We start from the raw sequence: 27,370 nt of genomic DNA on the forward strand, positions 1-27,370 counted from the left end.
TCAAACATATATTAATGATTTATTAAAGAACGGCTAAATGTTATTTGGGTTAGTTTGAAATAGAAATATTTTGGGTATATGACATTACTCACTGATCCAGTGCTCTATAGTAAATGTCAAGATCCTTGTTTGCCAGTTCTGTGGTCCGCATAACTATCATCATTTCTCTATATTTCTCTTCAGCATCTTTAAACTGTTGTTCTTTCAGCTCTCTCTTATATCTCAGGATCTCCTCCTCAAATCCATGCTGCCGACCAAGTGCCAAACTATGGCTTCTTTTCAAATCCTCTATTTTTTCTTCTAAATGTTTTTGATTTCTAAGTAAAAAAAAAAAAAGAGATCAACATACAGTTTTATTATTAGTTTTACATGGCACAAAAAATTATGAGCAAAAAGTATTGCCTACTTGATTACAAAAGAAGTGTACATGAGGAATTAGGGCACTATGGAAATGGAGAGGACATCTTCAACAGAAAGAAACAAGAATCCTCATTTTAAAGGAAGTATAATACAATGAAAAACAAACTGTGAAAGTATAAAATGGGATGAAGAAATGGCATTTTTTCAGACATGTGTATTAGTAATGTAAAGGCATTACGATAACTTGCCTGAAACATGAAATCATCTAAATAATACTTACAGTTGTAAAGTGCATTCAAATCTCTGAAATAAAATATTTTGGTTTATAGGAGGAGAATAAATTAAAAAAAGATACAAAGAAAGTCACTAGTTTCATGATAGCTGAGCTGATATCCAACCATGATTCAACTATGGATGATAATACATTTTCTTACATCTTTGACACTTTTTCATATCATAAGGGAAATATGGTTTCCCATAATATCTAAAAGCCATAGTTATCATTAATCCTGATCTGTAGTTTTGAACATTGTTTCATTCCCCAGTTTAAAGACAAAATAGTCTGTAGTCCTCAATTTATGACTGTAATGGAGCCTGCTCATTATGGTTGCAATTTGTGATGGCCATTAAGGGAGATGGCCTTGCTTAATGACCCACCCCAATCCTGCTGTCTCTGAGGCAGTCATTAAATAGTGTCTCAGGGGTAGGGGAGGCTCTGGGAAGTCCACCACCTAGCTAGATCTAAAAAGGAGGCAGCAAGCAGCAAACGGCTTTGCAAAGCCAAAAACAGCCCAGCAAGGGGGAAGAATCCAGTTACATTAAGGCCTGAGCACCACCTTCCAATGCTGAAAAGGCTTCCAAACAAGTCTACATGCATGGCTGTGAGAAGCCTGGTGCTCTGAAACACCAGGGTGGAAGCTTAGTGATCTATCCACAGGTGGCCACACTTGTGGGCTAGGCCTCTGATCCGATCAGCTGGCAGTCAAGAGACCTAGGCTCTCCTAGGCTTTGAGGAAGCAAGCCTGCTTGTTATAGCAACATTGATACAGTATGTCACAGAAGTGAGTACACCCCCTCACATTTTGTAAGTATTAAAGTATATCTTTTCATGTGACAACACTGAAGAAATGACACTTGGCTATAATGTAAAGTAGTGAGTATACAGCTTGTATAACAGTGTAAATGTGCTGTCTCCTCAAAATAATGCAACACACAGCCATTAATATCTAAACTTCTGGCAACAAAAGTGAGTACTAAATATTTACAAAATGTGAGGGGATGTGCTCACTTTTGTGACATACTGTATATGGCCATTCAACCTCCGCTGAAACATTACTTCTGAGGCAGTGTTTCACAGTTATAGCAATTTATATATCAGGATGTTCTCAGCATTAGTTTCAAATCCCTTATTTGTAACCTGAACCTGCTCGCTTGAGCCGTGACCTGTCAAGCAACAGAAAATAATTTTGCTACATTATATTTCAAGGATTACAATAGCTGTCCTCCATGAGTTTAGCCATGCCATGCATCTGATGAAATGACTACAGCTCATGAAAACTTATGCCTTTTCATAAAAATAGTCAGAAAAGGTGCCACCAGACTCTTTCTAATTAACAGTTGCCTTATAACTGTAAACTTGCAACTATAGGAATGATGTGGAAATTACAGCTGATCTATGCCTAGTCATGGTAACGAATCAATAGAGGTATCAACATTAGAGGCAGTGAGCCTTGTGATACCACATGTTGAGCATAAACAATAGAAGAAACACTGAAGCACTATTTAGTTATCAGAAACAAATGGTCTGAAATCAGTCAAGTTGATTGCTCATGCTACAGTTGTTGAGAGGAGAGAATCATCTAATCAAAACAGTAAGTTTACAAGACAGTCCTCTATCACTAGGCAGACACTACAAAAATACTTGTGACCACATAAGAAAAAATACTTAAAATGCAAATACTTGAGGTCTAATGCCTTTGATTTAAGAAATGATTTTTCTTTATAAAGCAAGATATACCTTTTCAGTTGTGGTACTTGCATTTCCCCCATTTCCTTCAAAAGCTGTTTTATGTTATCTTCAACTTCTTTTAGATCTTCATTTCTTTTTCTTAAAGTAAGATTATCTTCTAACCATCGTTCCTGAATCTAAATGCAAATAAAATGAAAAGTGAATTATTCTATACGATTTTATCCCATTACAATCAGAAGAACATAAGCAATGGGTTTTGTTAACAAGGAGCTGTTATCAGATATTTTCCAAGACTACAACATCACGATCCCTTAAAACGATAAATGAATTTTAATTTTATGACTTGTAGGGAAAGTGGGAAAGTGGGAAAGAGCTTTGACAAAGCTCCCATTTTGCATGGATAAACCAAATTAGCTTTAAAAAAAGGTGTATCCGCTCACAGTTTAAGAATCTGTTCAAAAATACTCTTTAAGCTTTACTTTAATCTTTTAGATGCATGTGTTATTTTAGACAGCTACTTAGGTGAACAGCTAATCTACACTTAATGATCGGTTGCTTAACACCAGTTTGAAATTATGATGGCTTTGGAAATGGTGGTTTATGCCCCATAAAGGACTTCTACCACAAAATGTTGCACACAGACACACACCCCATGGTCACATGATTGCGATCTGGCGGTTCACACTATGTCCAGTTGCCAAGTGCCCATAGTCATGTGATCACAGCATGCAATGTTCTCTGCCAACCTCCCCAAAAAGTTAATGGGGAAGCTAGTAGGGAAGGCTGCAAACTACTATCGTCTGCCAACAGGATTCCCTTTCACCTCTGGATGAAAGACTGGATGAAAGAGGTCCTTGTCACAGCTGAAATTCAAGCATGCATGGAGCCCCAAATCCCTCTCTCCCAATCCCTGCAGAGAGCCCCAAAGAGGCAGGGAGAGAAGGACATCCAGCTCTGGGTCTGCCTGAACCTTGGCATCTGAAATTCAAGAATGCTTGGAGCCCCCAAAACCCTTTATTCTTGTCTCTGCAGACAACTCTTCAGAAGCGGGGAAAGACTCCCAGCTCTATGCCTCACAAGCCAAAATCCAATCATTCACAGAGGCCAAATTCCACCACAGTCACATGGGCTCAACTACTGCTTTGCTTAATGATCAAGACTCCAGTCTCAATTGTAGTTATTAAGTGAATTATTGCAATAGATAAGGCATCTAGTCCCACTTCAGGCTCAAAACCAACTTGGACCAGTCACTGTAACCTTGGACCAGTCATTGTTTCTCAGCTCCAGGGAAGCCAGCAATGGCAAACCACTTGCTGAAATCAACAAGGCTCTAATCAAAAGCCAACACTGACTTGAAGGCAGTAAGTTATTTTAACTGACACCAGAACTTAACTTTTTTTTCCAGATGATATCTCATTGTGCAAGAAGAATCATGTCCAGAATAGAAAGTTATATGTAGAATCAAATTGTGCATTAAATCAGCAAAAATTATTTCCACCGCAGAATAAGTCTTTCCTATTCTTGACTTTCCATAGAGACTTTGAGGCATATAAGGCAGCACATAGATAAGCAAGTCCCTCTGTACAAGTAGATGTCAGCCAAATGCTTCATTGAAGTATATTTATTCAAGCAGCATAAATCATTAAAATTTCATACTATTGTATTTAGGTTTACAGAAGCAATAGATTTCATTAGTGGAGAATAAAGCAAGTTCCAAAGGAGAGAACTACTGTAGTAATGATTGCCATTCAATAAATGGAATATAGTTTATTTTCTGAAATAACATTCAGTAATGGCATAAATCGCTACAACTTTAGGAAACATTTGAATTTATAACCAGTTTTCTATCTTCACTCACTGTTTCCTGAAGTTGCTTTGTGTTGAAGCAGCATTTATTGTTCATGTTTCAATCAAAACTTGTAGTGAGATTCTAATACTTATCTAATATTTTTGTTATCTATCACATTTATTTCTATTGCCCACTCCTTCTAATCACCAGAACATTTTGGTAGCCAATTTATATCAGGATAACATACATGGAAATGTAAGCACAGAATATCAGCCAACAATTTTTGGCAGAGAAGAATTACAAATGGTATTATTCATTCTTTTTCTGCTTTGTATTATTGTATTTGGGTACTTGAGATTACTAGTAAATTGCACCTCCATGATAAAAGCATAGGAGGCATTTCTGCTTCATTTCAGTTACTTCTTAAGTACCAGAGGATTTTATTGCAACCACTGCACAAGTTAAATCACTTAATAAAATCATTGTTTTATTAAGATCAATAATAATTATCAGCAAATATGATGCAATTCATAAAGTAGAATCTAAGATATCACAGTAGTTCTTGTCTATTAACATTTCAGATTAAAGTATTACTAAAATGTGGAGGATACTATATACAATCTATATTGTTATATTAGATTAATGGAGGAGATAAAGGTACCTTTTGTGTATCAATATCTTGCCTAATTGTTCCCGTTTCTTTATTTATCTTCTCTTTCTGTTTCTCACAATCTACTAGCTCAACTGTGACTTCCTCCAGTTCAGATTCCTTTTGCTGCAAATGAAAAATAAACAAACATTTTAGTGTTCAAAGTTTCATGTAAAATCTGATGAGACTTTCTGAAAATTATTATTATTTATTAGTTTTTTGCTAATTACCTGTTTGTATTCTTCTTTCCCTTCTTGGATATAATTCTCAATCTCTTTCATATGGTTATGGATATTTTTAACTTTTTCTTTAATGTCATTTATCTGTTCAAATGCATAAGAAATATGCTTGATTCTATGAAATATAAATATATTAATCAATAGCCAATATTGTTCAAGTAATATATATTTCAAAACACTGTACGTTCTAACGGCACCTTACCTTAATTAGACCAGAATGTTTTGAAGAGAAGCAATATGAAATTTGTAACATGTTGCTCAGATCAAAGGAAATAAAATGTTTATTTTTCCTTATAGATCAATTGTGATTTCTGCAGAGATTACTGTGAAGATCCACAGGTGTCTGGTTATTATTTTCCTCCTGGCCCTTTGGTAATGTTTGATAAGTGGAGGGGGAAGAGTTTTATAACATCCTTTGGGGAAGTACCATTTCAAGTGTAGATGCCCGACAGCTTTATAACCGTAGAACTGGCAACTTATTCTTAACTCCTTTTCTAATAATCTTTAGCACAGATAAATGTTTCCTGTTCCATAGCTATTATGCAATAGACTAATATTAAAGCTAAGCATATCTTTTGAAACAGAAATTTTGCGTTAAGTAATGAAGAAACACCTTTCTTCAAATGGTTAAGGTAGGTGCTTCTTTTCTTCAATTCTAATACAAATTTGAAGGATTTCATTTCTCACCACTCTTCATTGTAGGAACTATCTAATGATTCTTGTAGTCTACTTTCATTTCCTTCAGAGGTTGAGGGTCTAGGGTACTTCTGCTTGGCAGTTGTAGCATGTTGGACCCCAAATCCCTTGCAATTTCTGAACACCTTCACTTGATAGGTTCAAGCTGCTAAGTACAGAACCAAATAATTCTGTACAGATGCAAAAAGTTATAATGGGGGCAGTCTTCCTCTTTTGAAGGTAACATGCATTCTAAGCCTCTTATTATTTGTGATGCGCGAAGAACAAGACAGCATTTTTGCAACCATGAATTTTCAAAATAGCTCTAACCAAGATTGTAGTTATCAGTAAAGAGTCTTTCATGTTTGTGAAGAATGGAGAAAATGTAATAGCTCACTTTGGACCAGAGGCTGTGTTTGGAGTAGATTGCTTCTATAGGGGAAACTTAAAGGAAGCATTTAAAAAATGGTGAAAATGATGAGAAAGAGATCTGAGTTTTAGTTTAACTGTAGGATATAATGTTGGGGCTGATCTGAGTGGTTGTCATGCTTAAAAACAAGAAGACGACAAAAAATAACCAAAATACCGAAACATAACCAATAACCAAAAAATTAATTTCCTACAAGAATATATAAACCAATTCAGGACCAGCAGCCAACCTTCTCTTGTGTTATTTTGTAACTTGTATTCTTTTTGTTCGACAACTCTTCTTTTTCTTGTTGTAGTTTTCCCAAAGTTGTTTCCAAAGGAAATAACTGTTCTTTTGCTTCCTGAAAAGAAAAGAAAAAGCACACAACTATGTTTTTTTGTTTTAGAAATCTGCTTTTTACCTTTACAAATACATGTAGCAGTCTTCTGATTATTTGACCGAATGTATAAAGCTGAATAAAATTGAAACCAAGGGAGGAATAGCAATGATAGTCCCGATATTCATTAGTTATTTTACCTTGATCTCTCTATTTAATGATTGCACCTCGGTTGTTAATTCTACAGTCTGTTCTTCAAGTTGCTGTCGACGCTGCATGCTGCTGGATATCTGAAGTTTCTCAGCTTTGAGTTCATTTACTGTGCACTTTAAATGCTGGACTTGATTTTGTTGGTCTTGCTTGAGTGTCTGCTTCAGTTCGATTTTGCTAGTAACTGCAAGCAGAATGAAAGGGAGTCACTTCTGAATAAACTAGGAAAGAATGCAATTAATTGGATGAAATTCGGTCTGAAATCACAATAGCAAAAATGTGCAGTAGAGTATAGTGGGCACCTGGTCTCCAACTCCTTAAAATACCAACTTCTTTTCCAGGATTACATGGCTGCCTTTAGCAGCAGAATCCTAAGTAAGAGTGTTAAGATTCACTCTTAACACTTTAAGAGGTTACAGGCAAGGTGAGCCCACACGTTTGCAAGCACCTTTTTGAATCTGAACTTGAATTATCAAGTACAGTGCTTCAAATGTCGACCAAATATATCTAGATACTTAAAGAGGAAAATATGTGTTTGATATTAGGAATTACAAACACATGCAATGCTTTACTCTGCCACTCCCCAAGTCATGTTTTGGATATTAAATACAAAGTCTATGGAGAGTCTCAGTCATCCAGATCATGGCTGTCTCAAAGAAGCTTTTTCAAGAGGCAAGTGGACTTTCTGGTTTTTCTTTGAAGACATTTCCCTTTTCATCCCAGAAGCTTCTTCAGCTCTGAATGGATGGTGGGGAATGGAAGGTTTGAAAGAGAGGTCAAAGAAGGGGAGAGATACAAAATCAACTATCTCCAGTCTACAACACAGTCTGTTCAGCAGTTCCAATAAGGCTCTACACCCATTTGCATTACTCAGGTGACCCTGAGGACAGAGATAAACTTCCAGGTGGCCTTAACGACTCACTAAAAGAATGCCAGCTGTCTGCAAGGAGTATAAATCCTTCCATTCTCCACCATATAGTCAGAGCTGAAGAAGCTTCTTGGATGAGAAGTGAAACGTCTTCCAAGAAAAACCAGAAAGTCCATTTGCCTCTTGAAAAAAACACAATTGAGTTAAATCCAAGTGTTGCACAGTCATCCTTATATTTTTAATTTAATAAGCAACTCTTTAAATAAATAGTGGATTATTTACTGGTATTTCAAACCATGAGATTTGTTTATTTAATTTAATAAACAAATAAATAAATAACTTCTTTGGGGAGAAATGATTCCATGATTTCGTTAATTTTAAAAAATTGATTTTAAAGATTTTGCATAGGAAACACAGTTAAGGAACACAGTTTTAATTATGAAAACATGTTTACTCCTTGTATGTCATCACCTGTGTCCCACTGATGTTTTTTTTCCTGTTTCTCTTGGCTAACTTGCAAAAGAGTTCGGCCCAAATCCACTCCCTGGAGCCTAGCTGCCTGCTGAGCAATTTTTCTTTCAACATCCTTTAGATCAATCTGAAGAAAAAAAAAAACCAGAAAGAAAATGCTGAGAATCCTGAGGTGCTTAACATAGGTCACCTTCAATGTGCAACCACATTGAAGGTTGCATATTGTTGCAACCTTCAATGTGCAACCAGTTACGATAGTGCTGAATGAATATTAGTTATGATTGGTTGTTAAAAGTTCTGCCACCCCATGGTCACATGATCATAATCTGGGTATTTGGCAACCAGTTTGCACTTAAAACCAGTCACAGCTCCCCTTGATCACTTCCAGGAACTCAGTGGGGAAGCTGGCAGGGAAGGTTGAAAGTCCTGCCCGAAGTCTCTCCCACTTGTGCATCCTACCCCAGTTCCTCCACACTTGCACTGCACCTGCCACTTGCGCACCCTCCCAGAATTTAACCATACCTCCTTTTCACCCTCATACCTCCCCCCATATCCCCAAACCTTGTTGTGCCTTTACTACACATGCCCCCCTCCATTGAACCATTGCCCCCAATTTCTGGAAGTGGCCTACCGGCCTTGCCAAGAAATACCTCAAGGACGGGTCCTGGAATCCCGAGAGGTGGCACGAGGGCGTTGGGGTTTTTAAAAGTTCTTTGTATTCTTTTTTAATTCACTTTTAAGGGGTGGGAGGGAGGATATTATGTGTACGACCAGGGTGGGTTTGGGGGCCAACCCACAGGGGTCGAGGCTGGGTCAGGCAGAGGGTTATGACTTGGGGGGCGGGGGGGGCTAGTTCCTATACTGGGGAGGGTGTTTCCATCGGCACTATGGATGGGAGGGGCAGATATGGCGGGAGCAGGGGGCTATATCGTGTTATGGGAGGACGCACTCGCTATTTGCGAGCGATTGCGCGCTCCGGCCCCAATGCTCTTCTCGTTCCCCGGGTTGTTCGGACCCTCAGGGCCTGGGCCTCCGGTTGATGTTGTGCAACGCCAGGTCTGTGGTAAATAAAGCCCCCCTCATTTGTGACCTGGTTCAGGAGGGGGGTGCGGACCTGGTGGGTATTACAGAGACCTGGTTGGGCCAGGAAGGGGGGGGTTCCCCTCGTTGAGATGTGCCCACCGGGTTTCTACGCATTCCATCAGCTGAGGTCCCAGGGGAGGGATGGGGGGGGGGTGGCGGATCTTGTAAAGGAAGGACTTGCTCCAAGGGAGGCCACTGTACCTCAGATAGCCGGATGAGAGTCCCTCCTTGTGAAGTGGGGACATGGGAGGCAGATGGGCTTGCTGATTATGTACCTGGCTCCCTGCCACTTGGCTCCCTGCCACATGTCGGCGGCCCTGCCCGAGCTGCTCAACGTGATTGCCAAGGTGGCGGTGGAGACCCCCAGGTTTAGGGTCATGGGGGGACTTCAACTTGCTATCTATCGGCCAAACGTCTGAGGCGGCCCGGGAGTTCATGGCTTCCATGACGGCCATGGACCTGACCCAATTAATTCATGGATCCACTCACACGGGAGGACATACTCTGGACTTGATTTTTGTCTCTGGTCAGTGGACGAATGATCTTGAGATAGGGGAGATAACGACTGAGCCCTTGTCATGGTCAGATCATTCCCTTCTTAGGCTTGACTTTCTAACCGCCACATCCCGCCGCAGGGAGGCGGAACAGATGAGGTGGTTCCGCCCCAGGCACCTGATGGATCCTGATAGGTTCCAGACGGAGCTTGGGCCATTCCCTGAGGCTCTGACTCACAGCTCGGCTAAAGAGCTGGTGGCTGCCTGGGATAGGGTGGCCACTGACGCTTTGGACCGAGTGGTGCCTTTGCGGCCTCTGACCCGTCGCTGAGTTTCCCTGGCCCCTTGGTTCTCCGAGGAGCTGAGGGAGATGAAGCACCAGAAAAGACGCCTGGAGAGCGGTTGGAGGACCAGCTGTTCCGAATCTGACCGAACACTAGTGAGGTCTTACATTAAGACCTACCTAGTGGCGATAAAAGCAGCAAAATGTAATTATTTTTCCGCTCTTATCGCATCTGCAGATAATCGCCCAGCCGCCCTGTTTAGGGTGACCCGCTCACTTCTCCATCTGGGAGCGCGGGAGGATCCCTTGCAGGGTCGGTCTGAGGATTTTGTGCAATATCTGCACGATAAAATCACTCAGATTCGGGAAGGCTTGGTCTCTGACTGGGTGGGTAGAGGCGGGATGATGGAGGCAGGTCTTGAGAATGTCATTTGGGAGGAGTTCGACCCTGTCACTTCCGAGGACGTGGACAGGATTCTGGGACGGCTGAACGTGACCACATGTTTATTGGACCTGTGTCCCTCCTGGTTGGTGCTGGCCTCCCGGGAGGTTATGTGAGGCTGGCTCCAGGGGATTATTAACGCTTCTTTGAGTGAGGGTGTCTTGCCTTCTGCCTTGAAAGAGGCGGTGGTGAGGCCCCTCCTCAAGAAGCCCTCTCTGGATCCGGCTGTTTTGGCTAACTACCATCCAGTCTCCAACCTTCGCTTTGTGGCGAAGGTTGTTGAGAGTGTGGTGGTGCGACAGCTCCCGCAGTACCTGGATGAAGCTGTCTATCTAAATCTGCTTCAGTCTGGCTTCAGGCCTGGGCACAGCACGGAAACGGCATTGGTCGCATTGGTGGATGATCTCTGGAGGGCTCGGGATAGGGGTTGTTCCTCTATCCTAGTCCTCTTTTTTTTTTTTTTTTTAATTTTTTATTATAGTCCAACATACACAGACAAACACAAACATTTAAACAAACTATACATAAACTAACTATACAATGAAATCAAGTCCTGAGACTTGAGCTTTGAAGTGGAGATACTTCGGTAATTGTATATCAATATATCTGTACATATTATACTTCATCATATATCAATATTTATATAACGGTATTTCATTTTGTTTCTGTATTTGGATATAGTTGGATGATATTTCCTTAATTCGTGTCCTTTTTTTCTAACCAGTTATACCATTTTTGCCAAATTAGATAATAGTCTGAGTCTTCTTTTCCCTGAATTTCTTTGGTCAGTTTATCCATTTCCGCACATTCCATTGTTTTTTGTATTACTTTTTCCTGTGTTGGCGTATTTTCCAATTTCCACATCTGTGCAAAAGCGATTCTGGCAGCGGTTAGGATGTGTATAATTAAGTATTGTATCTCTTTTTTATAATCTTTTGTAAGTATTCCTAATAAGTATGTTTCCGGTCTAAGGGGTACTTTTTGGGTGGTGATTTCTTCTAATTGACTTTGAATTGTTTTCCAAAATTTTTTAACTTTTGGACATGACCACCACATGTGGTAGTAAGTCCCCTTCTGTGTTTTACATTTCCAGCAATTTTGATTGGTGTTGGGGAACATCTTTGCCAGCCGTGCAGGGGGGAGATGCCATCTGTAAAACATCTTGTATGTATTTTCCTTGTAGGGCACGGACATTGTCAGTTTAGTATTGACTTTCCACATTTTTTCCCATTTTTCTAGATTAATATTATATCCAAAATTTTTAGCCCAAATAATCATATTTTCCTTCACCACTTCTTCTTCCAGTTTGTATTTAAGCAAATAATTGTATATTTTAGTTATTAATTTGTCATCTGATTGCATTATAATTTTGTCTAATTCATTTCTTTCTTTTTGGATTCCAAATTTTTTCATATCACTTTTATATCTTGATTTTATCTGTAAATACGTCCACCAATCAATGTCCGTGCCCTGTTGTCTCAGTTCCTCTGTTGTTTTTATATCTCCCTCTGTATTCAGCAATTCGTCGTAGGTCTTCATTTTATTCATATCCATTGTATTCGGGTAGATTTGTGCTTCCATGGTTGATATCCATCTTGGAATTTTATCGTAATGTTTCCTTCTTATTTCAATCCAAATTTTTGCCAGTGCTCCTCTAATGTAGTGTCTCCTAAAGTGTTCATGCTGTCTGGGCTTTTCCTCCCATAGGAATGCGTGCCAACCTTTGAACAGATCGAATCCTTCTAGAGCTAATATTCGTTTATCTTTGAGTGTCATCCAATCCTTAATCCAGGTTAGGGCTGTTGCAATGTAATAGGTTTGCCAATCTGGTAATCCCAGGCCGCCTCTTTCTTTGGTATCTTGCAAGTGTTTCAATTTAATCCTGGCTCTCTTCCCCTGCCATATATATTTGGATATCATTTTGTCGAGGTCTTTAAAATATGTTTTCCCCGGATTTATCGGTATTGTTCTGAATAAATATAACATTTTTGGTAAAATAGTCATTTTAATTGACGCAATTTTGCCTAATAATGATAGTTTTAATTTACTCCATGCCTCTAAGTCCTTCTGTATCTGTTTAACCAATTTGATGTAGTTATCTTCTTTTAATGATGATACTTTATTGGTGAGCCAAATTCCTAAGTATTTTATTTTAGTTGTTGTTTGTATTCCTAGTGCCTCTTCCAGCTCTTCCTCCTGGGGTTTTGTCAAATTTTTGGTTAGTAATTTAGTTTTTTGTCTATTAATTTTCAAACCTGCCACTTCGCCATATTGTTCTAGCTTCCTTAATAAATTCAGTCCTGATTGTTTCGGTTGCTCTAATATAAATACTACGTCATCCGCGAATGCTTGAAGTTTATATTCCTGGTTTTTTGTTCTTAATCCTTTTATTTCATTGTCATTCCTAATTTCGTTCAATAGGGGCTCCAGTGCTAGTATATATAGTATGGGAGAGAGGGGACATCCTTGTCTCACTCCTTTGGATATTTTAAATTGGTCTGTTGTCTCTCCATTTATCCATATTCTTGCAATTTGATCTGAGTATATTGTTTTAATCATATTAAGGAATTTCTCGCCAGCTCCCATTTTTTCTAGTTGCAATGTTAAAAACCCCCAGTTAAGATTGTCGAAGGCTTTCTGTGCGTCGAGGAAGAGTAAGGCCATCTTTTCATCTGATTTTTGTTCATAGTATTCCAGTATATTAATTATTGTTCTTGTGTTTTTGTTGATTTGCCTATTTGGAATAAAACCATTTTGGTCTGGATGGATATAATTCACAATAATTCTCTTCATTCTCTGAGCCATGATCGATGTAAATAATTTATAGTCTGCGTTTAGAAGTGATATGGGTCTGTAGTTTTTGGTTTGAGTTAGGTCTGAGTCTTCTTTAGGTATCAGTGTAATGATTGTCTCTACCCATGATTTGGGAATTTTAGCTTCTAAAATCGCTTCGTTCAGGACTTGTAATAGAATGTCATCCATTGGCTGATTCTCGATTTTGTAGAATTCTGCCGGGATGCCATCTGGGCCTGGTGTTTTATTGTTGTTCTGCTTCTTCTTCGCTTCAATTAATTCTAACATCGATATTGGTTTGTTCAAGAGTTCTCTTTGAGTTTCTTTTATTTCTTGGATATTGGCTTTGTTTATATATTCTTTTACTTTCTCCAATTGGATTTCTTCCTGCGTATATAATTCCTGATAGAAATTTCTTACAATTCGCTTTTTTGCCTCATTCATATGCTGTAGTTGCCCTTGTTCGTCTTGTAGTTGGTGTATTAGTCTTTTCTCCTTTTCTTTCTTTAGTTTATATGCCAACCAACGTCCTGTTTTATTAGCGAATTCAAATTGGTTTTGCTTTGCCATTCTAATCTTTCTAGCTATTTCTGTTGTTGTTATTAAGTTTATTTCATGTTTGATATGGTTTATTTTTTCCTTAATCTCTTTCCCATCTGGTCTGTTCTGTAATTCTACTTCTTGTTTTCCGAGCTCAGTCATTAGGTTATTCCTTCTTTGCTGTTTCTCTCTGTTTTTCTTCACCTTGAATGAAATTGTTAATCCTCTTATATATGCTTTTGTGGCATCCCATAGAATTTGTAATGATGTATGTTCCTTTTTGTTTATTTGAAAAAATATCTCCATCTCTTTCTTTATCATCTCTATGTATTCTTTATCTTTGGTAATTTCTCTATCCATCATCCATCTTCCTCTTTTTGACCGGCCTTTCCAGACTATTGTTATAGGACTGTGGTCTGCCCATATGTTCGGTGTGATTTCAATTTCTTTTATGCTTTCTCTTAGTTCTGCCGTCATCCAGGCCATGTCTAGTCTGGACCAAGACTGATGGGGATTTGAATAATATGTATACTGTTTTTTGGTTTTATTCAATTCTCTCCAGGCATCTTTCAGTTGTAACTCTTGAGTCATGTCCTTGAAAGTATCCGGTAGTGTCTTTTTCTTAGATTTGTTTTTTTTGTTACTTTGGTAGTCATAGTCCATATCTACAATTGCATTATAGTCCCCTATTATACATATGTGTTCGTAGTCTAATTCTTTAATTTTGTCGTGTAGCTTTTTGAAGTATTCTTTTTGGTTCCCGTTTGGAGCATATATTGATACTAGTAGCATGTTTCGGGCCTCCGTCTTAATATTGACCATTAATATCCTACCATCTCCGTCTGTGTAAATTTGTTTTGCCTGAATATGATTTTTAATGTATATTGCAATGCCTCTTTTTTTTTGTTCTGATAGTGAGGTAAATAGTGATCCAAGTTTTCTGTTTTCTAATAATTGTTTGTGTTGTTTTTTAATATGTACTTCTTGTAAAATGATAATGTCTGTATCTAATTTTTGAAGTTTTTTAAAGGTGTGTGTTCTTTTGGTTGGTAGATTAAGGCCATTTATGTTAATTGAAATTAATTTCAACTCTTGTCCCATTTCCTTTAGTTTTTCTTTGTTAGTTTGGGTTTACTTGTGTTTCTTGTTACCATTTGTGTTTTCCCCCTAGCCCCTTCTCTTTCACTCCTCTCCTTTTCCCTAGACTCCTTTTCTTCCTTTCCTTTTTTTGTTTCCCCCGTAAGGTGTTCCTGGTTTGTATTATCTGGGTCACACCTAGATTCCTGTTCTTCTTCTATTATGAAATGTGTGTCAAAAAATTCTTGTGCCTTCTCTATCGTGTCTATTTTATATTTTTTGTCATCCCAGGATATTAGAATTCCCTCTGGAACCAGCCAGCGAAACATTATTTTATGTTGGTTCAGTAGGGTTGTCAAGAAATTGTAGTTTTTCCTATATTCTCTTATTCTTCTTGGAACTTGTTTTAAAGTTATTATTTCTTTCCCTTTGTAGCATGGTTTCTCCTCTCTCATTAGTGTATAAATCTCTTCTCTTACAGTTTTACGTGCGAATCTGACATGTATTTCTCCAGGTAGTTTGTGCCTACGAGCATAATTCGTATGCACTCTATAAATTTCGTCAATTTCCCTACTAATATCGTTTTTTTCCTTTTGGGTAGCCTCAACTAATATATCTGTCATCAGGTCTCTTAGATCTTCTCCCTTTATTTCTGCAATATTTTGAAACCGTAAAAAGAAAGATGCCTTTTCTAATTCTAAATGGGTAATTGATTCTTCAAGTTCTCTGTTTACCTCCATTTGATTTTGTTCGATGTTATCCATCTTCTTCTCCGATTGGACCATTTTGGCTTCCATATTTTGAATTCGCTCTTCGTTTTTAACTATGTTTTGTTGTATTCTTTCAATCTTATCGTCCATTTTTTTTATATTGTCGTTTATTTGTCCTACTTCTAATTTCAATTCCTCATGATTCTTTTTTGTTTCTTCGTGGTTATTCGCTATTGTTTCTTGGATCTTGTTCATCCCCTCCTGTATCATAGCCAATATAGACTGTATATTCTGTATGTTGTGTGTGGTAGCAGCTTTATCTTTGTCTGTAGTTAGCATCGTGTCTATGGTTTTTTGTTGTGCAGGTGAAGATTGTATGGGTGCTGGTTTTTTCCCTTGTTTAGTTATTGTTATTGAGGATGTTGCCATCGTTTTTTGTATTATTTTTTCCCAAATTTTCATACACTGATTGGGGGTATTTGAAATATCGTTATATAGAAGTCAAATTGATTAATTCAGTGGGGTTAAGGGGAAATACAGTGTTTTAGCAATTCATTTTCCTGTTCTTATTCCTAAACAGTATAATATAATCAATATTTAAATGCCAAGTTATATTAATACTAAATCACATTAATGATCATACTTATTCCAATACTTAAATTCACTTTAAGCCTAAACAATTCATATATACCTTTATGTAATAAACTTATATAGTCTAAGATTCCCTATGAGTCATATAAGATATTCTATTAGGTTCTATATGTATTTAGGTTATATCACAGTTACCAATATGTAATACTTATATTAATTATCACAATTATTGTTCCTTATTATTCCTTAATATTATCTATAACAGTCTCTTTACAATGTCTATGTTAAAATCTAAATTTCCAATCAATACACAATATAATTCCCTTAATCAATATATTACTATAGAATCTATTATCTTATTTCATTGGGGTGGGAAACCATAGGACAATAAAGAAGGGAAAAAGGAAATGAAAAGAAAGAAAAAAAAATTAATCTTAAGTCAATTTGATATATATTATAATAACTTCAAAATTGGTATTAATATTATTTAGGCAAAGTTAATTAAACTGTAGTTGGATTTTGTAATATAAATAGAATAACTATATTTGATAATTGGATGTTAAAAGTTCTCCATTAAATCACTTTCAGACCAATTGGAATTACTTCCTTCTCCTTCTTCCTTCGTTCTTCAATTCGCCTTCAGTTCGCCCAGCTTTCACAGTTCTGTTGCAGCAACTTCCGTTGAAACAGTAAAATAATTGTTCCGATTTGTAGCAAGTTATATCTCCTCCGCCGACAGCATCAATGTGTCCAATGTCTTATTACAAGTCCTTTATCTGTGGTTTGGATTTATTATTACTGCTGGATACAAAGTAAAAACTCCTTCTCCAAGTCCTCGATCCTCAGTCCACCTTTCACTCCGTTCAGCTGATTCCCTTTTGCCCGCAACAGTCTTAAAGAGTCTTAATTCTTAAGCTTCACTTTCTACTGTCACTTTCTCAAATAGTCTTTATTCTTTGTGAAATCAAAACACGTTATTTATAAAATTATAATCCACCGCTTGCTTGTAATCCTTTCCTTCCGTCTCTCGTCCTTTCGCCAGTCAAATCTGCGCTGTCACTGTGAGTGTTAGTTTCCGCTCCGATCACTGTCTCTCGCCGCTTGCCTGGCGATCTTACCGCCGCTTTTAGGAGTCCTCTTTTCGCCGATGTTTTAAGTCCTTAAATCTTTATAAATATACCTTCACTTTTCAGATGGTTTAGTCCAATTACCGATGTTTCTCTCTGCAATCTTCGCTTCCACACTTATCGGTTGACAGCGCTCCGGCCAGCCAAAATGGCTGGTTTTTTCCCGGTTGGAATTAGGGGGTTTTTCTCTGAACCTTCGGGGTGATTGCTGTCACTCCGAGGTCCTAGGGAATCCTCCTTTTTCTATCGACCTCTCCGTGGTCGATAGTCCTCTTAAATCTCTCAGTGGCTTTTGATACCATCAACCATGGTATCATGCTGTGCTGGTTGGAGGGGTTGGGGGTGGGGGGCACCGTTTTATGGTGGTTCTCTTCCTATCTCTCTGGCCAGTCGCAGTCGGTGTTGGCAGGGGGACAGAGGTCGACCCCGAGGCAGCTTGCTTGTGGGGTGCCGCAAGGGTCGGTCCTCTCACCCCTTCTGTTCAACATTTATGTGAAGCCGCTGGGCGAGATCATCCGTGGTTTTGGAGTGGAGTTCCATCAGTACGCTGATGATACTCAGCTGTACATCTCCACCCCAGGCCATCCCAATGATGCCCTTGAAGTGATGTCCCGGTGCCTGGAGGCTGTGCGGGTCTGGATGGGGAGAAACAGGCTCCGACTCAACCTTTCCAAGACCGAGTGGCTGTGGCTTCCGGGGTCCCGATATAGCCAGCTGGTGCCATCGCTGGCTATTGGGTGCGAGTTACTGGCCCTCATGGAGGGCTCGCAACTTGGGCGTCCTCCTGGACGCATGGCTGTCTTTAGAAGAGCATATGAGGGGTTTTTTTTATCAGGTTCGCCTGATTTGCCAGTTGTGTCCCTTTCTGGATCAGGACTCCTTACGCACGGTCACTCAGGCACTTGTCACCTCCTGCCTGGACTACTGTAATGCTCTCTACATGGGGCTCCCCTTGAGGAGCACCCGGAGGCTCCAACTGGTGCAGAATGCGCCCGCACGAGTGATTATGGGAGCGATGGCCGCTCCCATGTGACACCCCTCCTGCACAAGTTGCATTCGCTTCCAGTGGTCTTCCGGGTGCGCTTCAAGGTGTTGGTCACCACCTTTAAAGCGCTCCATGGCTTTGGGCCTGGGTACTTATGGGACCGCCTTCTGCCACTGATAGCCTCCCACCGGCCTGTACGCTCCCACAGAGAGGGATTCTTCAGGGTGCCGTCGGCCAGACAATGTCGGCTAGTGACCCCCAGGGGGAGGGCCTTCTCTGTGGCAGCACCTGCCCTCTGGAACAACCTGCCCCCAGAGATACGTAAGATACCAGATCTCCATGCTTTTCGCCGTGCCCTTAAAACTTTTTTATTTCATCAAGCTGGGCTGGCGTAACCCCCCCCTTTAGATATTTTTAGATATTTTTAATTGTAAATTGATTTTAGTTGAGGTGTTTTAAATTTAATTGGGCCAAAATTTGTCTAATTCTTTTTTTTTTTAATTACATTTTGTATGTGATGTTTTTATTCTTGGCTGTTCACCACCCTGAGTCCAGTAGGAGAAGGGCGGTATAAAAATTTAATAAAACAAAATAAATAAATAACTTACCACACTTCTCATACTCTCACTGTGCTTCTCTCACACCTCATGCACCCTCCCAGAGTTTTGCCACACCTCCTCCTACACCCACACACCCCATGCACTCATGGAAAACCCAACATGTCGTCTCCCACCAGGCAGCAGTCACTGAACTGTCTGTGGGCCTGCTTGGGAGCTGCTTGGGATTTGCACAATCCTGTTGACTTCTCTACTAACTTAGTTGTGGGAAGTTGACAGGCAATTGCCTGATCTAATGACCATGGGATTCAGTTAATGACAGCAACCAAGACTGCAGTCACTAAGCGAAGAGATTGCACTTTATGACTGCATCACTTAACAATCATGTAAAACGAGTGTGATCACTCCCTGCTTTTGTCCACACATTTGCTAATCGAATGTGCAGGTCATTAAATGTACATGAGGCATCTCAGGGTGGGGAAGGCCATGTGGGGGGGACGGACTAGCAATGCAACAGGCCACCTGCTTCAGACCACCCAAAGCCTCCCCCAACCCACTGAGATATTACATGCTCCCTTCTCTGGGGTCCCCACAATTGTCCCCCCCACCCCCATCCTGCTGCTCCAGGTCACTCATCTTGTAAAGAGCTAGCGAGCTGTCTCCTTTCCACCATCTCTGCCACAGTTTCTTTGCCTGCTTGCAGTCTCAGCGTGAAAAGTGTTTGCAAGCCTATGGGAGGCTTGAAGCAATGCAATTTTGTTGCCCCAAAGTCTCATCGTCTTGCAAATGCTCTTTGACCGGATCTGGTGCAGGCCTTGGTTTGCTGAGGCCTAAAGTACTGTAGTGCAAGATCTCGCAATACTGATCTTGTGTGAGCTCACACTACTTTAGGCCTCTGTTCTCTGTGAATGTACCAAAGCAGGCAAAGGGACCGACGGCTCACTAGATTGTCGCAAGGTAAGTGAATCTCCACAGGCCCAGTATGTGTGGAGACCCTGTGAGGGAGGGAAGAGAATTAGGCAGGGCGAATATTGCAGTGCCTCTGCTGTCATTCATAAGTGTGAAAGACTGCCATGGTACTGCAACATTTGTAACTTCGGGACTGTGTTGTAAGCACGGGGGGAAAGGGAGGGGTTATGTCATAATTTCAAATGGTTGCTAAGTGAACTACTGTAACTCGAGAATTACCTGTAAATTCTGCATCTTAAGTTTAAGACTCCTTTTAATATATTTGGGGTTCCAGAATATCTATTGCAGATAAGCATGACATATTTATACAGATGTTCCCTGCAACCTCAATTCAAGGATTCCTTCCTATTATGTGACCATTTGGGGAAAAAAGCTAAATGAAGAGACATTCTTTTCCAACAGACTTTGCCCGTAAATTGTGATAAAGGAAGTATGCAATCTAGTAAGAAATATCCTTACCTGATCCCTTTCCATAAGTGTAATATCCTGCAGACAAGCTTTTGCACTTTCTTCCTCTGTTATGATAGTACTCAAGAGAGTTTCCTGTTCTTCTATATCAGTTTTAAGGATTTGAATCTCTCTATTAAGGACCTGTAGCTTGTTTCTCAATTCAGGTATATCCTTTTCTTGGAGTTCAGATACCGTTTGTCTTTGTAAGAAACAGAAAATAAAAATGCATGACATTTTCTTATCTGTTAACAGTCATAAAGTCAACTTAGTACAACTATACTTGGGATTCTAATCTGAATGCTAAAAATTATTTTTGTTTTGATTGCGATGTCCTAAATCAGGGGTGTCAAGCTCACAGCCTGCAAGCCGGATGCGTCATATGCTGGCCATGCCCACCCAGTTTAGTAAAGGGGAAAAAAGTCCTGATACATCACGTGACAACGAGAGTTTGACATCCCTGTCCTAAATCTTTCTTTCTCCTAAGTGGAATTCTCCTCATGGCATATTCGTCTGGAGAAAAAGAAGTGGGGGATGGGGGAGGAGGAATCTGTCTACTGTTTCTTCCTGAGCCAACTCTGCCCCTCAAATATTTGGGGATCCTTCACAACCACATGGCCGCTGAGGCTGTTGAGAAGGACAACTCATTATCTAAGCCATTGTGTTATTTTATGATGGAAGCAATGGAGAATGCTACTGCCTGATAAGACAAGAAACCCCTTTGACTTGCACATATCAAAACACTGCCTTTCCTGAAAACTTCATTCACTTTTCACAGCATAGAACGTTGTGATTCCTGCCTCACCTGATAGGTTTCAGAGAAATCATATCATCACGTTTTTTCTCCCTTTTCTTAAGTTCGGATTCCGTTGTCTTCAGTTTGTCTGGAGCAAGGCGCAATTTAGCTTGAAGATCATTTATGACATCTTGCAGTTCTGCCTCTGTTTGAAAGACCCTCTGACACACTGGGCAACATGACTGGCTTTCGTCTGTTAGTTGTGTGATGAACTGTGAATAAACTGCTGTGGCTCCTGCAAGCATAGCTGTATTGAAAAACAAATGCTTTTATAAGACAGTGGGAAGATTGAATTTTATGAAGTATCATTTCTCACATTCATTTTGGTAAAGAGGATTAACCAGTCTTATTAATAGATGATTGAGGTCAAGAATTTGTACCTACTTACAAAAAAAACCCTTCAAAGTAATTTATTATCAAAGCAAAGATGAACAGCAAAGTTAAATCTGTAAAAACAAAGGCTGAAAGCCGGAATATTTTTTAAATCCAAGATTTACATCAGGAGTTGTAATTCCTTTCCAATTGAACATTTCAGGTAGCCTTTGGTTAACGAGATAACTGGAATCAGAATGTCCATCTTTAACAAATGTAGTTGTAAAATGCAACGTCAAATGACTGCATTACTTAGCGATGGCAATCCAGGCACTTTGAGGATTGCGGGTTATTAAGCACCTCCTTGCAATTTCTCTTGACTTCCCACAAACAAAGATGGTAGAAAAGTAAGTAAAGTTAGTAATAACTAACTTTCTACTGGTATCACATCAGTTCTCCTTATTTCTCATAACGCAGAAGATTTAAGCTCAATTTTACAATTAAAACTGAAAAAAGTTAAATCCCCTCCCCCCTTTTATGAGAGCTTATAACTTAATTGCCTGTCCACCTGACAAAAATTAGTTACACTAGAACCTCTAGTCATGAATGCTTCTGACCACGACCAAATCGGGTTCCGACCAAAAAATTCACAATTTTTTTTTCATGGCCGATTTCCCCTTCCGCGCCATTTTTTTTGTAAGCGCCAAATTTCCAAAATTAGGTTCGGGTCACGACCAAATCGGTTTGCAAACAAAGTTATGGAATGAATTATGGTCGTGACTAGAGGTTCTACTGTATTAGTAAATATATTTAAAATATCGGGCAATAATTAATGCTTCCTTTTAAAATAATACTGGACTCGCCATGCTAAGTTTCTGTCAAAATTTCAGTACCTTAATTTAACAAGACTGTTGAATGACTTGCACATGTTGTTGGATCTTTACTCATCTTCAGTGTTACTGTTCAGTATAAATATCCTAAACTAAGGAGGGAAACATCATGCTTTTGCCTGTTTTTCTATTCTGACATCCATCTCTACTATGAATGCAGGTCCTAATATTGTTTTAAAGCTTACAAGTTACTGGGTATAAACAAGTATATAAGAAAACATTGATTTTTTTTGTAGCCTATGGGAATGGGAGTTATATAGACTTGCCTCGCTGCTTGGATGTTTTATCAATATCATGCTGCAGTTTATTAAGATCACTTTCAAAGTCTTGACTTCCACAGACATCAAAAAGTCTTTCTTCATATGTGGACAGCTGTTCTTCCTTTTTCCTTAGTTCAGTGGTAATATGACTTTTGTTTTGTTCTGCTGAAACAAGTTCTTTGCTGAAACATAAGTATTATAATCAGAACTGAGGTTTTGTTTTGTTTTTTAAAGGTTGAAGTGATTTTTTTTTTTAATTTGATTTATATGCCGCCCTTCTCCGGAGACTCAGGGCGGTTTACAATGTGCTAAGCAATAGCCTTCATCCTTTTGTATATTTATACAAAGTCAGCTTATTGCCCCCACAAACTGGGTCCTCAATTCACCTACCTTAGAAAGGATGGAAGGCTGAGTCAACCTTGAGCCTGGCGAGATTCGAACCTGCAGTAATTGCAGGCAGCTGGTCTTAATAACAGGGTGCTTTAGACCACTGTACTACCAAGGCTCTGGTAGTACAGTGGTCTCTGATTTGATTTTCTGGTTCTTTTCAAAAGGAAAACATTAAAAAAACGTTCTCTGGGTGGGCATCCAACTACCAAATTATGCCCATCAATTCAAAGCAGCTCTATCTATCTCTTTGTTACTTAGATTGCTGTGGCATGTATGCATGGCTTAGTTCAGACAATATTAGAATCCACCATCTGTAGGACTGTATTATGGCTTCATGTGTTTGTTTCTCTACTTCAGCATATCAGTAACTTCCTTAATTTCCTGGATACCTCACCCATAATTTTCCATTTTGTATGAATCAAGAAATACAGTTAGTTTGTAAATCGAGTTCTTATCTTAGTTTGGGGTTTAACCGTAATTGTAATTTGCCCAATATGGATATTATCAAAAACTAACGAAAAGAATCATACTTTAAAAAACCAAGCTTTTTATGCTTTCATCTTCAAATGAGTTTATAATCTGAAAGAAATAGATGCTTTTGTTTAAAAGAGAATAATACTCAGAAGAAATGATTCAAATTATAGGCAGGTCAAATAGCATAAGCAAACATTTTTAACTCTAGCACGAAGAATAATCCTCCCAATCATATATGTACTTGTAAAATTTTACTTGATAAACCCAGTGGAGACAATCCTTCTCCCTCCTATTTCACTCAGTAACCCAAACAGTGAATCATATGGTTTGCCACATTCTACAGATCTACCACAGCTGCCATACTGCCACACCTTCAAGTCTGATTCTCTATTTCCCTCTACCCTGAATCTGTCTCATCTACTTCCTCCATCAAAGTTCTGTTATGATTTAAGGATTAAACAACCACATGCTGGGGTCACTTAGGAACGGCCTTCACTCAAACAAATTTCCTTAACTCTCAGATCTACCGAAGACCACTTACCCGTTTTCCCCACCCCATCCCCAACTCTCTATTGGATTTTGTGACAAGGCACTAGACTGTAGAGCTTTTGTTAAATTTTTCTAATGTTAACCAAACACTGGCCATTTCCACTTTAATTTAATTAAATGCATTCTCTCTGATGGTACCATGATATAATGACTCCTCTAACTCGAGCCATTTAGCTTGGTCTCAATTCTGCTTAGCTTTTTATTAATAATTTATTAAAGATTTACAAAAAAACTAATGCAAACTAAAAGAAAAAAGAAAGAAAAATTGGAAAGTGCAGAAAAGAAAAAAAAAGAAAAATAGAGAAGAAAGAAAAAAATAAAAATACAGGTAGTCCTCAACTCATAACCACAATTGGGTTTGGAATTTCGGTCGCTAAGCAATGCTGTAATAATGCAATGTAATGTCACATGACTGCATAACTTTACAGCAGCAATACAGGCAGGCATGGTTGTTTTCATAACTCCAGATGCACAGATAAGATCATTAAATGGGAAGTAGAGGGAGTCTCAGTGCAAAGTAGCTGCTCCAGGAAGTCCTAGCCAACCCAGGAAACCCCACTAGCACAGATTCTTCTTCTCCATCTTTCCCAGGTCTCTTAAGAACAGGCAAGCTATTTAGGTAACAGCATGCCTGATTTGGACAACAGAGAGAGTGGCCTTTGGAGGAAGGTCTATCACTGCCAGCAGCTGCATCTCATAGGGATTGTCAGCAGTGAGAGAAAGACGGTGAAGGTCCCTAGAGGCAACAGGACCTGTGGAGCACAGGGCGGTGGTGGTAACTGGGGCTTGTGCTGTGGTGGCTGGCCATGCTGTGAGGCTTGAGGCAACATGACTCAGCAGAAGCGGCAGTGCTGGGGCTGAAGAAGATACCTGAGGGCAGTAGCAGCTGACTGAGCCTGCCAAAGGTCCTGGGCTCTACTTCAATTCTAGCCCCAGCCCTGCCAAGAAGTGCTGCTGTATGGAGCAGCCAAAAGGACATAGATGTGGAGGAGATAAATGAGGGGGGAAATGAAGCACCCCTGCAGTTGTAAGTGTGGGCAGGCTCCATTATAGCTGTGAGTCAAGGATTACCTGTATTCAGATAATTTGGGGACTGGGAGAATACTGTTTGTGGTCTTAGGTCCTTGTTTGAAAAGAACTGACAAAAATATTGAAAATAATCCCTCTTTTAAGGCAATCCATTATACACAACTCTTAATTTATAAAGTAATTCAAAGTACATTTCTAAATGTTTATTAGGTCTGTCAAACTCATGGCCTACAAGCCGGATGCATCGCACGCTGGCCAAGCCCATGCCCAGATTAGCAAAGGGGGGAAAAAAATTCCGATATGTCACGTGATGCTGCCCTGACAACGCGAGTTTGACACCCCCGATTTAGGGGTGTACTAATGATCAAAAAGTGAAAAACAAATATAATTAATGTTAATCCCTACATTTCACTACAGCAACAAATAAAATTAATATTTACTTGAGCTTGGCAAGCTTGTCTCTTGTCTGATTAATTTCTTTAACTCTTGAATGAAGCCAATCTTCAAGTTGATTTTTGCTTGGGAAAAATCCCAACAAGCAGATTAATTCTTCATTGTGTCTAAATTTAATTTTTCTGATTTGGTCTTCTTTGTCAGCCTGAAAAAAAAGAAGCAACAATTTGATCACTTATAAGCAAGAAAGTATTTCTTGTTCTGTAAATATTGAACTAGCTTAGACTTAATAATAAATTACATAAAGAAAGCTTTAAAAATTTTCTGTATTTGTTTGTCAATACTATTAAATAAACATTGTTTAATACTTCATGGATATGGGAAATTATGTTAATCTGAATACTCCAAATGATGGGTCGAGTATTACATTGGAACTAGCTGTTGCTTTCATGCAAACTTGACATCATCTGTGCTAAATATTTCAAGCATATATAGAATGTCTGATAAAATACACTACTTTATCTTTTTTAAGCATATCCATTTGGGTTATAATTGTAGTATTCAGGTTCAGTTGTTCCATCTCTTTATCCAGTTTCCGAAGAGTACTGTCCAAATTTGTTTTTTCACTTTGCAGTTCCTTAATTTCGATTTCTAGGGTTTCAACGTTGCAGTTTTTCTCAGCTTCAGCTAATTCATGTTTCTAAAAGGAAATAAAAGAAAGCAGATTTTTTATCTCCATTTAGGTATGCATAAAACTGTATTCACTGAATTAATACTAATCATAGCGATAGATACAGGATATTCTTTGCAGCCGCTGAAGAAAACATCTCTCAGTCATTATCACAATAGCACTCTCCTATGGAAGAAGCATCTGAATACAGAAATACAGAAATAGGGCTACATTAAGTGTGCCCTTCTCAAACTGATGGGTTTCTTCCACATATGCTGGTAAAAGGGTGATATGCTCAGACTTCTGGCTATACGAAGACACTCCTATTCCAGCAGGCCGGCCTGGCCTAATTTTTTCCCCTTCTTTTAAATTTTTAAACTCAAATTTTAATTCGTTTTAAATTATTGGGAGTTTTAAATTGTCTCGGGCAAAAATTATTTAATTGGGTTTTAATCATGTTTTAACTTTTGTATTTATGTGCTTTATTTCGTGCCTGTTCACCGCCCTGAGTCCTTCGGGAGTAGGGCGGTATACAAATTTAATAAAATGAAAATGAAATGAAAAATATACCAAAAGAGACTCTTGTGTTCTGTTCTGATATCTGACATTTATTAAGGTGATAACTAAGAAGATATTTTGGTGGTAGCTTCTTCACATTTCATCATCAAAGGGGAATGTGTGGCCTGCTTTGAATTGGGCTGCATGGGGGAACTATGAGTGTAATACCTTCCTATTTGGAAAGAATAAACGAGGGAGAACTACAGTAGTTTCAGAATATGTATTTAGAGAGTATTTAGAACAAACTATGGATGTGAACAGCTGCGTTTATCCTTTAGTTTTATTGCATATATACCGTATATACTCGAGTATAAGCCAACCCAAATATAAGCCGAGGCACCTAATTTTACCACAAAAAACTGGGAAAACTTATTGATTGGAGTATAAGCCTAGGGTGGGAAATGCAGCAGCTACTGGTAAATTTCAAAATAAAAATAGATACCAATTAATTACATTAATTGAGGCATCAGTAGGTTAAATGTTTTTGAATATTGATTTCAAAGAAAAACAGTAAACTAGCTCTGTAAGTGGAAAAGAGGATCAACAAAAACAATATGGTATCAACAATAACTTTAAAAGTACTGTATATGAGTTGGGTAGCTATATAAATTTGTTTAATAAATACAATGGGAAAGATCTTTGGGGATTCCAGAATTTACATGGCACTAATTGGATTTTTGATCTCCCTTTTATTTTGAGACATAATAGACTAGTTTTACACTATAAAAAAATTACACAAGAGAATTTTGCTTCCAGGGGACTGCAGGGAGTCTTGCTAGGCACCTCCCTCATGCCCCTGGCAAGCCTCCCTGCAGCCCCTGGGAGCCAAAAAAGGGGCGCGGGGGAGGGGCACCGCACCCCCCCCCACGCCCCATTTTACCTTTAGCAAGCCTCCCTGCAGCCCCTAGGAGCCAAAAAGGGGCACAGGGGAGGGGCGCCGCACCCCCCCATGCCCCATTTTACCTTTAGCAAGCC

The 27,370-nt window shown here is 39.1% G+C and overlaps 1 protein-coding gene across 3 annotated transcripts in view; it reads right to left on the reverse strand.

Annotated features, from left to right (window-relative positions):
• RAD50 (RAD50 double strand break repair protein) overlaps window positions 1-27,370 on the reverse strand; it is a 54,933-nt gene that overhangs the window by 15,303 nt on the left and 12,260 nt on the right. For all 3 annotated transcript variants that reach the window (XM_034404566.3, XM_034404552.3, XM_034404561.3), the window contains exons 11-22: window positions 25,685-25,867; window positions 25,215-25,372; window positions 22,339-22,514; window positions 20,880-21,117; window positions 20,087-20,276; window positions 7,977-8,103; window positions 6,628-6,821; window positions 6,341-6,451; window positions 4,998-5,090; window positions 4,780-4,893; window positions 2,378-2,505; window positions 93-317 (exon numbers count right to left, since the gene is read on the reverse strand). In XM_034404566.3, the coding sequence (XP_034260457.1) occupies window positions 93-317; window positions 2,378-2,505; window positions 4,780-4,893; window positions 4,998-5,090; window positions 6,341-6,451; window positions 6,628-6,821; window positions 7,977-8,103; window positions 20,087-20,276; window positions 20,880-21,117; window positions 22,339-22,514; window positions 25,215-25,372; window positions 25,685-25,867 (1,937 nt within the window). The remainder of the gene's footprint in view (window positions 1-92; window positions 318-2,377; window positions 2,506-4,779; window positions 4,894-4,997; window positions 5,091-6,340; window positions 6,452-6,627; window positions 6,822-7,976; window positions 8,104-20,086; window positions 20,277-20,879; window positions 21,118-22,338; window positions 22,515-25,214; window positions 25,373-25,684; window positions 25,868-27,370) is intronic.

The sequence above is a fragment of the Pantherophis guttatus genome, chromosome 2 (assembly GCF_059756535.1).
Source record: "Pantherophis guttatus breed Tessera chromosome 2, ASM5975653v1, whole genome shotgun sequence".
Classification (NCBI taxonomy): domain Eukaryota; kingdom Metazoa; phylum Chordata; class Lepidosauria; order Squamata; family Colubridae; genus Pantherophis; species Pantherophis guttatus.